Source organism: Palaemon carinicauda, chromosome 39 (genome assembly GCF_036898095.1).
Source record: "Palaemon carinicauda isolate YSFRI2023 chromosome 39, ASM3689809v2, whole genome shotgun sequence".
Taxonomy (NCBI): Eukaryota; Metazoa; Arthropoda; class Malacostraca; order Decapoda; family Palaemonidae; genus Palaemon; species Palaemon carinicauda.
Window position 1 is genome coordinate 17,961,984 of NC_090763.1, and position 15,079 is coordinate 17,977,062.

At 37.0% G+C, this 15,079-nt stretch overlaps 1 protein-coding gene across 11 annotated transcripts in view; it reads left to right on the forward strand.

Annotated features, from left to right (window-relative positions):
- Positions 1-14,785, forward strand: part of LOC137631046 (TATA element modulatory factor-like) — a 194,308-nt gene extending 179,523 nt beyond the window's left edge. For all 11 annotated transcript variants that reach the window (XM_068362625.1, XM_068362620.1, XM_068362630.1 and 8 more), the window contains 3 exons: positions 1,512-1,690; positions 2,884-2,961; positions 10,487-14,785. In XM_068362625.1, the coding sequence (XP_068218726.1) occupies positions 1,512-1,690; positions 2,884-2,961; positions 10,487-10,510 (281 nt within the window). In that variant the 3' untranslated portion in view covers positions 10,511-14,785. The remainder of the gene's footprint in view (positions 1-1,511; positions 1,691-2,883; positions 2,962-10,486) is intronic.
- The last annotated feature ends 294 nt before the right edge of the window (positions 14,786-15,079 follow it).

Below are 15,079 nucleotides of genomic sequence, written 5' to 3' on the forward strand. Positions count from 1 at the left end.
CACCCTGGGACCATTCGTAGCAGCGAGTGCAGTAGTAGGTGAGGGCTCAACCACTACATTCCCATAATCCATAACCTTTTTTAATCTTTCTCTTGAAATGTTTTTATTGTTGTTTTTGGGTTGTACGGAAGGCTAAGAAGCCTTTCGCATCCTGGTTGATTTGGCGGGTGGTCAAATTCTTTTCTTGAGAAGCGCCTAGATTAGAGGTTGTGATGAGGTCCTTTAGTATGGGTTGCAACCCTTCATACTTCAGCACCTAGGAGTCGCTCAGCATCCTAAGAGGATCGCGAGGCTCAGTAAGGAAGACGTACTTAAAAAGGCAGAGTAATTGTTCAAGTCGACTTCCTTACCAGGTACTTATTAATTTTGTTTGTTATTTTGAATAACTGCTAAAATGAAATACGGAATACTTAGCTTCTAATGTTAACATGTATGCTGGTCTCCACCCACCCCCCTGGGTGTGAATCAGCTACATGATCAATGGGTAAGATTAATATTGAAAAATGTTATTTTCATTAGTAAAATAAATTTTTGAATATACTTACCCGTTGATCATGAATTAAAGGACCCACCCTTCCTCCCCAATAGAGACCCAGTGGACCGAGGAGAAAATTGGTTCTGTGTTGACAAGAAGTACTTGAGTACCTACTCGACAGATGGGGCTGTTGATGTACACCCCCACCTGTATAGCGATCGCTGGCGTATTCCGCCCGTAGGTTTTTTCTGTCGGGCAGCAGAGCTGCAGCTACATGATCAACGGGTAAGTATATTCAAAAATTTATTTTACTAATGAAAATAACATTTTTCAAACATCTTGTCAAAATATTAGTTTTAGTTACACTGTTGGGGTTATATAAATGAGTTAGGGGATAAGATAATATTTAAGGAAACAATCTGGAGTTTTGTATTTTAAAATTCAATTTGAGACTGTTACAAAAATCAAGAATACCAATGGGTCTACAATATTAATTAATTTTATGTGAAAGCTATAAATGACCTATCTCTTTCATTCACCAGAGACCTACCTCCATCAGAATTTGGGAGGCAGTATAGTTGACTAATGTTCATATACATGCTTACCCTCCTCCCCCACTGACTTGTGGCCTCAAGAAAATAGGGAATAATGGTAGTTTTAAAGATAAGACTGATGGCAAATGCAGTATGGCTTGGCTTAGCCATTGTTTTTTTTTTACTTACAGATTGTCTCGTTACTTTACTTGTAGCCTATTAAAAGAAAACAGAATAATTTTTCTAGTATTAAGGGTAAACATTGATATAGCAGATCTCATCGCATTACTTTTTAAGGTTTATGAAGCTGTCAAGGGATAAATTAATATAACATCAGTAAAATATTGATTCCTTTGTTACTATAATCCTTATTATACTTTACCTCCAATATGCTCAATAATAGCAAACTTTTATTTTTTTTTTTTATACTGCAGTCTATTTAAGGGTATTTCCAAAACTGTACTTAATATTATGATTATTTACTTTACATTTCCTTGTTACAGGGGAAGTACATCATTTACAAAGTGAGGCTACCAGATACGAAGTCCAACGTGAGAGTTTAGCTCAGGAATTAGTATCTGTGACTACACAGTTAGATGGGCTCCAGAATCAATTGCTAGAATTCCAAGCACTACAACAGCAGTACAAGGATATGGAACAAAAATACAATGCCTTATTGCAGGTACATGCCATAATTTTTTATACAGTATACAGCAAGCACTCAACATTCTATCTTGCGGTTGAAAGTTAACATTTTTTTTTTTCATTTACAGTCATTTCTCATGCAATTATTTTCATTTTCAAGTTAGGTTTATATATATACTGTATCAATTTTTAATGTGTGTAATGTATTGATTTTACATATGAATTTTTATGAATTGCTATCTTTTACTTGTGAAACTAATACATAATCCAAAAACTGAATTTGATCTGACATGAACACAAATCTTCGTCCTTTAAATAGGAATAATAGCTGCCATGCTGACCCAGCTGGGTAAACAAAAAACAACCTGTGGGAGGCTAATGGGAGTGTGAGGGAGAAGGGGGGTTAGCTTGTTCTTCCACAGGGCCCAATTGACTCCTGCAACCTGAGCTGACCTTTTGTTTTTTATGTTTTGGTTGCTTGACTGCTTGTTTATGAGGAAGTGCCCTGGCTTTAATGTTCCAAGAAGTGGTACATTTATGAGTGCCACGAGGTTAACCGCCTTTTGACTTGCACTCCATGTAGTGGCCAGCAGTCCAGTCTTCAACCTACCCAGATTGTAAGGATTGGTTGATGGATCAATGTACATGCTGTGGTAAGAGAAAGAAGACAAAAAGGGATCGCTCACCTCCCAAGACAGAAGTTGAGGCAGGCAGCCTAAGCTATCCCTTCATCTCCAGATTCAGTGTTCACGTGTGCTTCTCCCCCTACAGGGTTTGGGTATGAATGCTACCCAACAAGTGGAGCACAAGGTGAAGTAACCCTGCATCCCTGTCAGTGGTGGAAGCCTCTCTGTTTTTGTGGGTGCGCCTATCCTTAAAAAGCAGTGCATGAGAAGACGTTCAAGCTGGTCTGGTCCTCATTCGGTCTCAAAGACTCCAAGACTTTAGAAATGTTTTTGTACCTTATCAGGGTTGGTGGACCAGAGGAGGAAACCATGCTGTTAGAAGTACCTGCTCCCCTAAGTGTTATGACCAATAGACAAATTGATTGATTGATATATTATTATTTTTTTATTTTTTTTAAGGTCTAGAACTTAGGAAGGTTTTGTAGCAATCTCTAATAAAGTAGTATATGTCATTTTTTTTTTTAATATGTAAATAATTTACTTCAGAGTACTGTACTTCATATTACAGTAATGTACCTTGTTAACTGATCTTTGGATTTTACAGATGCATGGAGAGAAAGTAGAAGAAGTCGAAGAGTTGCGGCTTGACTTGGCAGACGTTAAAGAGATGTACAAAGCTCAGGTTAGTGGTAATTACAGTTTGTGTTAAATTAAAGCAGTACAATACAGTACTTTACTTAAAAAGCACAAATCAGTTGTCTGGCCTTTTTTTTTTAGCTAGTATATATGCCATTTAGTCTTAAATCTTAATGATTTAGTAAGTTTTTCTTCTTAATGTAATTGTTTGTTTTTAAATATTAAACTTAGCCGGTGAATATATAAATAGCTGACGTCTCCGTCGGTCGACAGATTCCAAAAACTCGCGAGCGATCGCCATGAAGGATGCCGGGTGTGCCCACCAGCGCCGACTATCAGCCAGATACCGCATATACTTCTCAACCAAACCAGTTTTTCTCTGTCGGTGTTAAAGACAACACTGATTCCGCTCGCGCTTGACCTTGAGTTTTCTACCGATTGGTGAAGTACTTGGTTTTGGTCTTATTGCTTTCGCCGTGTTGGATTATTCTATACTATCTTCAAAAGAAATGCTTTTGAAAGGAGAGGAAAAGTTTTTACCCTTGTTTTTTTTTTTTAATCTCGCTCTGGTTTTTCCATAGAGAAAAGATGGCCGACCCTTCCCGCAGTGTACGGAAGTGTGTTAAAGGCTTTTAGTAATTATTTTATCACTTTATAAATTATTGTTGATATTTATAGATTTACCTCTATATATTTTATATCTCACCCGCCTTTATTAGGCCTCTTCGATTAGCTATTCCATTTATACTAAACATCGAAATAAATTTTATGTTTTTGTTTATATGCGGCCTTTACCTATTCTTTGTAGGCGGTCCTAACTTGGAAAACGAAGTTAAACAACGTTGAGCCCATTCAACTTTTATTTTTGTTTAGCTTAAAACAGTTGCTCTGTAAGAGTGATGAGATGAATATTTTTAGAAAATATTTTAAGAAATTTATTCTTTGAATAGTCTTCGTGCTGTTTTTTCAAAGATGAACTAATGTTTGGTTTATTTATGCTACGCAGTTTGCGCTCTATCGTTACGATAGAGAAAGAGAGAATCACGGTTTCACTTTGCAGAAAGAGTAAATCGATTTTGACGTTTTGTTCATTCTTCTTTCAAACTGAAGTTTTTTAGATACTAATTTAAAGGAACATGTTAATTTTCAATTTCTGGGTCCTTTCAGTTTTTTTCCTTTAGTCAAATAACCTGTTATTGACGAAGGGTGAGTGGGCCATTCTCTTGTGAGTGACAAGAGGGAGGGAGAAAGAGAGAACGATCCGATCTTTATTCTCGTCCCAAGTCTCTGTACAAGGAGTTTGGGAGCGTGTAACGTTGTTCTCGCTTCAGTTTTTTACTCTCGTCCCAAGTCTCTGTACGGGGAGAGAGGATAAAACGTTTTAGTTTTTATTCTCGTCCCAAGGCACTGTACGGTGAGAGATTGAAAACGTAGTCCTTAGTGAACTAGTGTTTAGTCTCATCCCCAGTTACTGATCTTTTTAACTTTATATATTTCCGTTTTATTCGATATATATGTATATGTTTATTGGTTTTTGCATGTGTTTCATTTTGTACTAATGTGCTTACATTATACGACTCATTTCGCAATTCTAACCTTTTGATTTAAGGGAGAATTGTGTGCTTTAGGTAGAAATCAGTTTTATTCATGTCTAATGTGAAATTATTAAAAAATGTGATATCAGTGAAGTAAGTGCAAAAAAAAAAAAACATGTTCTGTGTTGCGGAGGGTTCGTTTGTTCGTGCTTGTCACTTGCCTAGTCCGAGACCTCTTTCAGGCTCCCCTGCACCAGGGAGAAGGAATGTCGTAGGACCTAAGGGAGTGAGGAGTGTAAACCAACGAACAGACGTTCCCTCAAAGGTATCAGACGTTGCTCGTCAAGCATGTCCTTGCCATAAGACAGGAGAGACGAAGTTTCTCCTCGTCTTCCGATGATTCGTCTCTTTAAAAGCCTGGGCGTAAAGTTTCGAGACGTTTGAAACGTTTATTAGTTCCTTCAGAACAAGTTCAACGTCTTAGCTGTAGTCATCATAAGAGTCCCGTTCATAGCGATGACGTTCATGTACAGACGTTTCTGCCACAGACTCGACGTGAAGTTGAGCGGTAGACACCGTAGACACAACGTGACGTTGAGTGTCAGTCACCGTAGTCACGATATAGCATCGATCAGCAGTCACCGCTGTTACTACGTGACGTTTGAACTTCAGCCACCGCAGTCACAGGTTGATCCGAAGTGCAGTGTTTTGCAAGATATGCTGTTAAAGCTTTCTTCTTTAATAGAAGCTTTCGATCCTGTTCCTGTGCGAAAGGATCCTTTGCTTTTTGTACGTCACGGTTCTGGGATACGTGATTCGGGTCTTCAACCTTCTAGACGAGCTTTGTTACGCCACGCTGACGTTATCCCTAGTGACAGCTTTGCTGTTTAACGAGATGTGGAGCTTAAATCTCGATGTAACTTTGATCGCTTTGCACGTCAGCCACCGCAGTCACAGCGTGACGTTGAGCTGCAGACACCGCAGACACGACGTGATGTTGAGCGGTAGACACCGTAGACATGACGTGACGTCGAGGGTCAGTCATCGTAGTCACGATATAGCATCGAACAGCAGTCACCGCTGTTACTACGGGACGTTTGAACGTCAGTTACTTCTGTCACGACGTGTAGTAGAATAACATTCTCTGCAGTCACAACGTGACATCGACCCTCCAACTTTAACTTCTGTTCATATACAAGGTGTCAGGTTTTTCCTTCACGTCATTCTGAATATAAATCTCCTTCTTGCAAGACTTTAGATTTATCAGATGATGTGCCTTCTGAAGAAGTTGATGACCCCCTTTCAACTAATGTACCTTTGGGGAGTCATTCAGAAGAGGAGTAACCTAGGGTGCTCCAACAATCCATTGTTTTTTAATTATGAATTTCTTTAGTGAAATTTTGTCCTACTCGTTTTGTAACGGCTGCTCCGCCGTCTGAGTTTACTCTTGGCATGTCTTTCTTCGACTCCTACATTTACGAAGTCAGTTCTCTCTTGTTCTTCCAAGAGGGCCATGCTCTTACTGGGAGACTGGTTGGAATCCAGGAGAAGTTTAGGAAAGTCTGCTTTTGCTTTTCCTCCTTTTTAATTAGCTTCTCGCTCGGGCGTCTGGGGTGACACAGGAGAAGCTCGAGGAGAAGTTCTCGGCTTGGGAGTACCTGCCTCTGCCCAGGGAGACTTCTTAAGCCTAGTGGACTCTCCTCGTCGTCTAGCCATGAGACGCTCCAAGATTTTATGGTCTGCTTCAGAGCTAGACCATCTCCTGTTAGGAGTTTTTTCGAGCCTTTGAAGTTTTTTATTTGTTGGATTGGTCACTGGGAGCCTTAAGTAAGAAGGTCTCTCCAGTTGTCAATGTATTGCTGTACAATTATGTCATGCATGAACAAGGCTATCAGGGATGGCTCCAATGATCTGGCAGCCACGTTCACTGTAGGAACAAGGCTATCAGGGATGGCTCCAATGATCTGGCTGCCACGTTCACTGCAGGAGTACTTAAGATGTAAGTGCGCTCAATGTGTTCATTGTCAAGACAAAGTTCACGATGAAGACTACCAAATCTGTCTTGGCAGCAGTAAGGGAAGGCGACTGGATGGTCTCTCTCGACCTTCAGGATGCATACTTCTACATCCCGATTCATCCAAACTTTCAACATCTGAGGTTTGTGGACGGGAAAGTAATGTACCAATTTCGAGCACTGTGCTTCGGCCTCTTTCCTGCTCCTCTTGTTTTTACAAGGCCCTTGCAAAATGTAGCAAGCTTTCTACATTTTTTGAGGATTCAGAGCCTCCCTTTATTTTGACGACTGGCTAATCAGGGCGTCGTCATTAAATCGCTGTCTGGAGAGCCTCTAATGGACATTAGACCTAACCAAGGAGCTAGGTCTCATAGTGAACGTAGAGAAGTCGTAACTTACAGTACTCCATCCCAGACTATTCTTTATTTGGGAATGGAGATACAGTGTCGGAGTTTTCGGGCCTTTTCGTCTCCCACAAGAATGGAACAAGCTCTGTTAAAAGTCCTTCACTTGCAAGAGAAAAACAGTTGCTTTGTAAGAGTTTGAACGAGCCTCGTGGGAACTCTTTCATCGCTGGAGTAGTTTATCTCTCTGGGGAGACTCAACCTTTGCCCTCTCCAATTTCACCTAAACCATTGGAACAAGGAGAAGGGCTTAGAGAGTATCTCTTTCCCAATCTCCAACTCAGTCAAGACATGTCTGACTTGGTGGGACAGCAACATCAGACTTCGAGAAGGTCTTTCTCTTGCGATCAAGAACCCAAACCATGTGTTGTATTCAGATGCATCGGATTTGGGTTAGGGAGCTCCACTGGACAGTCTGGAATGCTCGGGTCTTTGCTCCACGGATCAGAAGGAACTCCATTTAAGGCAAGTAACATCTCTCCTTTGGCGAGATTTGTGCAAGGAAAAATGAATGTCTTGGCGGACTGCCTCAGCAGAAGAGGAAAAGTCATCTCCATGGAGTGGACGTTGCATAAGACTGTGTGCGAGAAGCTATGGATGACATGGGGTCAACCCACCATAGATCTTTTTGCGACTTCACTGACAAAGAGGCTCTCGACTTACTGCTTTCCAGTTCCAGATTCAGAGGCAGCCCACATAGACGCTTTCCTGCTGGACTGGTCTCACCTGGACGTTTATGCCTTTCCACCTTTCAAGATCCTAAACAAGGTGCTGCAGAAGTTCACCTCTCACGAAGGGACCAGGTTGACGTTGGTTGCTCCACTCTGGCCCGCGAGAGAGTGGTTCACAGAGGTACTTCTATGGCTGGTAGACGTTCCAAGAAGTCTGCCGTTACGGATGGATCTCTTGCGACAGCCTCACGTAAAGAGATTTCATCAAAGCCTCCCCACGCTTCGTCTAACTGCCTTCAGACTATCGAAAGACTCTCTTGAGCTAGAGGGTTTTCGAAGGAGGCAGCTAGAGCGATCGCGATGGCTAGAAGATCCTCTACCATCAGGATCTATCAGTCGAAATGGGAGGTATTTAGAGACTGGTGCAAGTACTCCTCTATTTCCTCTTCCAAGTGCCTCTGTAGCGCAGATTGCGGATTTTCTGCTTTATCTGAGAAACGGTCGCTCCCTCTCTCCATCCACCATTAAAGGCTACAGAAGCATGTTAGCTTCTGTTTTCAGGCATAAGGGTTTGGATCTTTCTAATAACAAAGATCTCCAAGACCTGCTTAAGTCTTTCGAGACTTCCAAGGAGCGTCATATTTCGACTCCTGCTTGGAACTTGGACGTGGTCCTACAGTTCCTTATGTCAGACAGGTTTGAACCATTAAATTCAGCCTCCCTGAAGGATCTTACCCTCAAGACACTTTTTTTGGTGAGCTTGGCTTCGGCTAAAAGGGTTAGTGAGATACATGCTTTTAGCAAGAACATCGGCTTCTCCGCTAATAAAGCAGTATGCGCTCTTCAACTTGGTTTTTTGGCCAAGAATGAACTTCCGTCTCGTCCTTGGCCTAAATCATTTGAAATCCCCAGTCTTTCTGAGATTGTGGGGAATGAAGTTGAAAGAGTGCTGTGCCCCGTTAGAGCTCTTAAATTTTGTTTATCCAGAACTAAACCGCGACGAGGTTGTTCAAAGGCTTTATGGTGCTCCATTAAAAAGCCCTCTTTGCCCATGTCTAAGAATGCGTGGTCTTATTTTATTAGACTTTTGATTCGGGAGGCACACTCTCATTTAAGTGAGAAGGATCATAATTTACTTAAAGTCAAGGCTCATGAAGTTAGAGCGATAGCAACTTCTGTAGCGTTTAAGCAAAATAGATCCATTAAAAGTATTATGGACGCGACCTTTTGGAGAGGCAAGTCGGTTTTCGCTTCATATTACTTGAAAGATGTCCAGACTCTTTATGAGGACTGCTACACACTGGGACCATTCGTAGCAGCGAGTGCAGTAGTGGGTGAAGGCTCTACCACTACATTCCCTTAATCTCAATATCCTTTTAATCTACTCTTGAAATTTTTAATCTTATTTTGGGTTGTACGGGAGACTAAGAAGTCTTTCGCAATCTTTTTGATTTGGCGGGTGGTCAAAATATTGTTTCTTGAGAGCGCCCAGATTAAGGGTATTGATGAGGTCCTGTTATAGGGGTGTTCACCCTGGATATAGCAGCTCCTGGGAGTCTTTCAGCATCCTAAGAGGATCGCTATGCTTCGTGAGGATAGCGGACTAATGAGGCAGAGTAATTATCAGAGTCAGCTTCCTTACCAGGTACCTATACTTAAGTTTGTTTTTTGAATAGTTGTCAAAAACTCTGTTTTTTGAATAGTTGTCAAAAACTCTTGAGCATATACGCCTTTATTGTTTTAATACTGGTCTCTACCCACCACCATGGGTGTGAATCAGCTATTTATATATTCACCGGCTAAGTTTAATATTTAAAAATGATATTTTCCTTATAAAATAAATTTTTGAATATACTTACCTGGTGAATATATAATATTAAAGGCCCTCCCTTCCTCCATGATAGAGACCCTACGGACTGAGAAATACTGGTTTGGTTGAGAAGTATATGCGGTATCTGGCCGATAGTCGGCGCTGGTGGGCACACCCGGCATCCTTCATGGCGATCACTCGCGAGTTTTTGGAATCTGTCGACCGACGGAGACGTCAGCTATTTATATATTCACCGGGTAAGTATATTCAAAAATTTATTTTATAAGGAAAATATCATATTTTAATTTGTGTCCATTCCAGTTTGATTTCAAGAATGATGACTCATTTAGTTTCTCATCTGGAACCTTATTGAGTTCTTTTCATCTTGCATAAGAAAGCTTTGCCAACAGATTCATTATTTTAAATGCTATGCTGTTTATGGTCATTAAAGTCACTGTCCTACAACCATAGTACAGAGAATGAACATGTTGCCCAAGAAAATAATTGTACTTGTAAATGCTTGATCAGCAAAAGTGAACTGCAGTTCGGATGTAAATACCAGTGCAGTAGCTAAACAAAAGCGTTTGTCAAGCATTGCTTTTGTTTGTTATTACTTAAGCCTTTCAAACAATTTCCATAATGCTCTTGAAAACAATGTAGTACTATTATTATTGTCAATATGTAGGCTTTTGATTCTTGAATATTCATAATCATAGTGGCTACTGCTTTTAATTTTCCCATTATTTCAAAGGAGTATCGATATGGCTTTCTAGTAACGTACTCTGTTCTGTCAATGAATTTCCAATCATACAAAATAACAGAAGGGTATTGAAAAAGTAGTTTCTATTGCTAGATGTGGTTTATTGATAACTGATGTTCCATGTAACAAGTACAAGTGAGCAAGATAGCATCATGTTAAAGGATGAATCTAAGCATTATATGACCAACTAATCTTTACAGAAGACTCCAAAGCAGCAGCATAATTTTATATTTAATGGATCACAGAATTTTGGTTGAGCGTTGTTCATTTTGACTTTTACACAATACTGTCTCTGAAACCATTATCTATTCTAATTTTAATCACATTTATTTTGAACAAATTTAATGTTATGAATGAAAGGTTTTATCTTTTCCCAGATTGATCAACTCTTACAGAAGTAGCAATCAGGATTTTGAGCAAGTCTGTGATTAGTGCATTTGAGTGCACGGAACATTTGATTCTTCCAGTCTTATTAGTGAGATGAAGAACTGTGTTGTAGCAGTGAATAGTCAATGGTATAATATTCTATGAAGTGTGATATAATCTGAAGACTGGTATTCGTGGGTACCTGAAATGGGATCTCCCTTTTACCGAGGTTTGGAGAAAATGGTTTCTATCCATTAAATTAGACAATTTCATTTTATAAATCCTAGTGTAGGGCTTATTAAAAGCTCCAAGACAAGTTCATCTTAGAGTATTTACTCCTTTCATTCTACTCATAATATCTCTCCTTATGCAATTTAGAGAATATTTACAATACAGTGATACACACAATATAAATTTGTTGCTAAATACTAACAAAATTTACTTATGGGTTTATTGTCAGGGTTAATAATTTTATATTTCAGTTTTATTTACTGAAATTTAATAAAAAAAAGAAAAAGAAATGTTTAGTGTCATGGATGGATGTACACTAACTACAGTATTGCACCAGTTATAAGATTTTTGCATATTTTTTGTGATATTTGGTCATCACTTGAAGAACAGAAGTGTGGATACATAAGAAATCAACCAACACTTCATTCATAGCTGGAATGCGGACTAGTCAGTTTCATAATGTTATGATTGTTAGGTTATCATACACGGTTGTTTTCATTTTCTAATACTGTAGTTATAAGAATTTAAAATATTTATTAGTTGAATAATGAACACCTAGGTTTTCAATGAAACTGTGTTTGTGTCACTGTAGAGTAAATGCCAGAAGTATAGATTTGTTAGAGCCTATCATGTTATTTTTGTTATATTTCAGAATATATTCATATATTTCTACCTAGAACGAATACTTAAATCTAAAAAAAATGGTAGGAGTGCCATATATAAGCTAGCAGCATCTTGTATGACAATGAATGGTTGCTTTATTGGGATTAGTTTGCTCTTTGGGAAGGTTTTGTAAAACTGAATTGTTTAAAGTGGACGTTTTTATGCATTCTAAGAATAGAAAGATAATCCATGTTAAAACTGTCAGACAAAAACTGCATTATTATTTTAATTGAAATTCTAAAGTTGCCATGAATTACTCTCCCTTAACTTGTGGATAGTAGAAGCCTCTTTACTTATCTGAACTTGACTGTTAATATACATTACTGGCTTATATATCTTGAATATTGCAATATGAATCATGAATTTAAATCTGGTGCACAAACTTTACGTAGGTGACATATTTTTATCTTGGTGCGTAAATGATCAGAAAGTTATGTCAACATGGCGAATCTGTAAAATGCTATTGGCAAAGTAGTAGCTTTAAGAATTTTAAGATGCATAGAAAGCTGGAAATTACTGTTAAGCATACTCAACACAAGGCCTTAGAATGCATAGCCTTTTAAAGTTTATTTGAGGAGCTAATGACTAATAAAGTTAGAAATTATAAGAGGTTCCAAACCCTTACTTCAGATTTCAATTTTTAACTCATCATTGCCAAGTTGTAAGTACAGTAATGTATTTTTTTCCCTGCACCCATTTTTTGTAAGCCATCTGATGTTTTAAAATATGTTGGTTTCTACTGAGATGGTACATATGGATGAATAAGTCTTTTATTGATGAATGCACATTAATGCAATTATTATAAGCATAATTTTTAGCAAAACTATTTACTGTACTGTTATGCTTTTGTTTCTAATTGTTAAAAGTTTATATTGAAATGTGAACAGTTCAGTCAGTTTCTTCCCATTATTACTTTTTTTTTAGTTTAACAATCATTCACTGCACTTGATGTAACCAATTGATTTGTAAATACTGGTCATTTATCAAGATGTATATTATTTGTAAATATGATTAGTTTTATTTATGATGCACTTGGAATATATTCACAACTGTTATATGAATTCTTTAGTTATATTTGATTCTAGCAAAAAAAGGGTATATTTATTAATAATATTATGCTTTGTTGTTGTCTATGTAGTGATGAATACCGTCCTGGGGTGTTTTTGGAATGGCTGGCTGTATATGCACTCCCACTAAGTCACCCTGAGATACAGCTTACTTCCAGATGGTCTCAAACAATCCACATGATTGTGTGAACATCAAGCTTGAATTACATAGTCCAAAATTAGTCTTCTTTCTGTAACATTATTGCTCTGACATAAATATCACATTGACATAAAAAAATATCTGACGTAAAAATCAATCAATGATATGTTACAGGAATATTTTGATATGTATTTAAAATAAATTTGGTCAGCTGATATATAACAAGTTTCCTTGATGTAAATATGTACATTAATTCCCTCCTACTCTGTTATTTCCTTTCTGAGGAATATTTCATCTTGAATCCTAGGAATGTTAAGCTACATGAACAGTTTTTAGCATTTGAGTTGAAAATTTTGATATTGAAAAGGATTGTATTTTTACTTTATTATTTCAACTTTATTTATTTATTTATTTTTTTTTTTTTAGAAATACCATTATTGACTATGCAAAACAAATTCAGCTTTGACTTCATAAACTGTGATCACTCATGTAATATTGTATATAATTTACTTGTAAAAGCTTAACATGGTATTCACCCAACATGACTTAAATATGTAATTTTATGATCAATACTTGAAATCATAAAACAAAGACAGACACAAATTACAGGTAGACAGTAACTAATGTTTAAATTTTTGGCAGACATAAAAACAGTAGGCATAGTTAATCACACCAGTCATCACTTTCTCACTTGCACAGACAGGACATGGCCGTGCAATTTATAAATTTTAAAATGTGTATATGGTAGGCTAAAAACTGGTCTTTCGCAATCATACTCCAAGATGCAAGAAACTATCCCTGGAATTTTCAAGAAAAATTCCTATCATAACGATCAACTTTAGGAAACATTTTTTTAAGCATATCCAAAAACCATTCATGTACTCCTTGTGATAAAAAATCAATATGAAATACTAAAAGATAGTTTATATCATGAACGATAAAATGTGTTTTTTTTATAACTGATAGTGTTGAAATTATTACTTATCAATCAGACTAAAGAACAACTTCAAGCTAATATTTATTGCATGAAGATAAAGGAAGAGATAGCTAAAACTTTTATTAAAAAATTTTGTCATGAATTGCTTTTACTAAACTTGAAATATTTATGTATAACTATAACTTCAGGTTATTAATAATACACACAAAAGGAATATACAAACATGAAAACAAATTTGATTATACTGTCCTTTGTTTTAAAGTTACCCCCTTTGTTTAGTGCCCTTTGACAGTTTGTCGTCCCATTAAAGACCACCTCAGTGTTTATCCTTGTCATTCTCAGGATGTCTGCCGTTCAGTGCTAACATCGTTGAAATATTCTATCTGAAATTGTAAAAAACATATCAGTGCAAATAGTCTATTGATAAATGGAGTACATTTTAGATGCAAGATACTGTATTTGAGAGAGCTATACAGTAAAGTATTATAGGTATATCGCACTTTCTTTATTCAGAGTTGATTCATCAGTGTGCAATTTTGAAAGATATGTATATTTTAGTCTTGAAATTTCTCTACTCTTCCAACTTCGGTTCATGTGTAAATCATATAGTTTAACTTTTGTTTGTTTTTTAATTTCTTTGGTATACTGTAGTGATATTTTGCATTTGTAGTTTCTGTAGTCATGAACACAATAGTTTAGCTTGTAGAAATGAGAATACTGTGGAAATTTTTATACAGTATCCACATTATCCCTTCCATCAACATTTACTTAATAATTCAATTTCAAGAATAGTACTATGTCAAATGTTAACATCTACTGTACATACTTCTCTTCTGATCGAATGAGTCATTCTTTCCAAGCATATTATATATTATGCTGACCTTGTTTGTTTTAAAGCAGCCATTTCAAATCTAGCTAAAGAAGATTGGTTTTGAGTAATAGTATGTATATAATGACAAATTGTAAAAAATGGGCTTTGTAATAAATCTTTGATATGACAGTATGAAAACATCTATGTGACTGCAAAAAGAAAAAAAAAAACAGCTACAAGTTTGTAAGCTAAAGAACAACCAAAGATTGTTTTGTTGTATATATATACAGTATATTGGTTTGGTCTCCTTTTTAAATAACAAAATGTTGCACATTAATCATTAATGCTATAAAGGGAGTCTTACTTGAGGTTGTATCAGATGCATTGTCATTTACTCAAATTTGGTCTGTTTGTGATGATTTGTAAGCAAATTTCAGTCAATAAACATATTTTGAATAAAAATATAGTGTTATTTTGTCTTCCTTTTTTAATTGCTATTTTCTGCACACATCTAGCCTTCAAATCAAAACAGTTTTGTCCTTTTGAACATCAAAAAAATCTTGCAGCTTCTGTAATAGGAACCATTAGTTAGTCAATGGTCAGCGGGATTTTAAGACAAATATGACAAATTCGAAGATAATTTGTATTTTTCCTAATGATAAAAGCCTTTTGCTATTTATTAGGGGAATTACTTTTGACTAAGCTGAAAGGACAAGCCATTAAAATTTAGCGAGCATTAACTACCCGTCCCGCTAG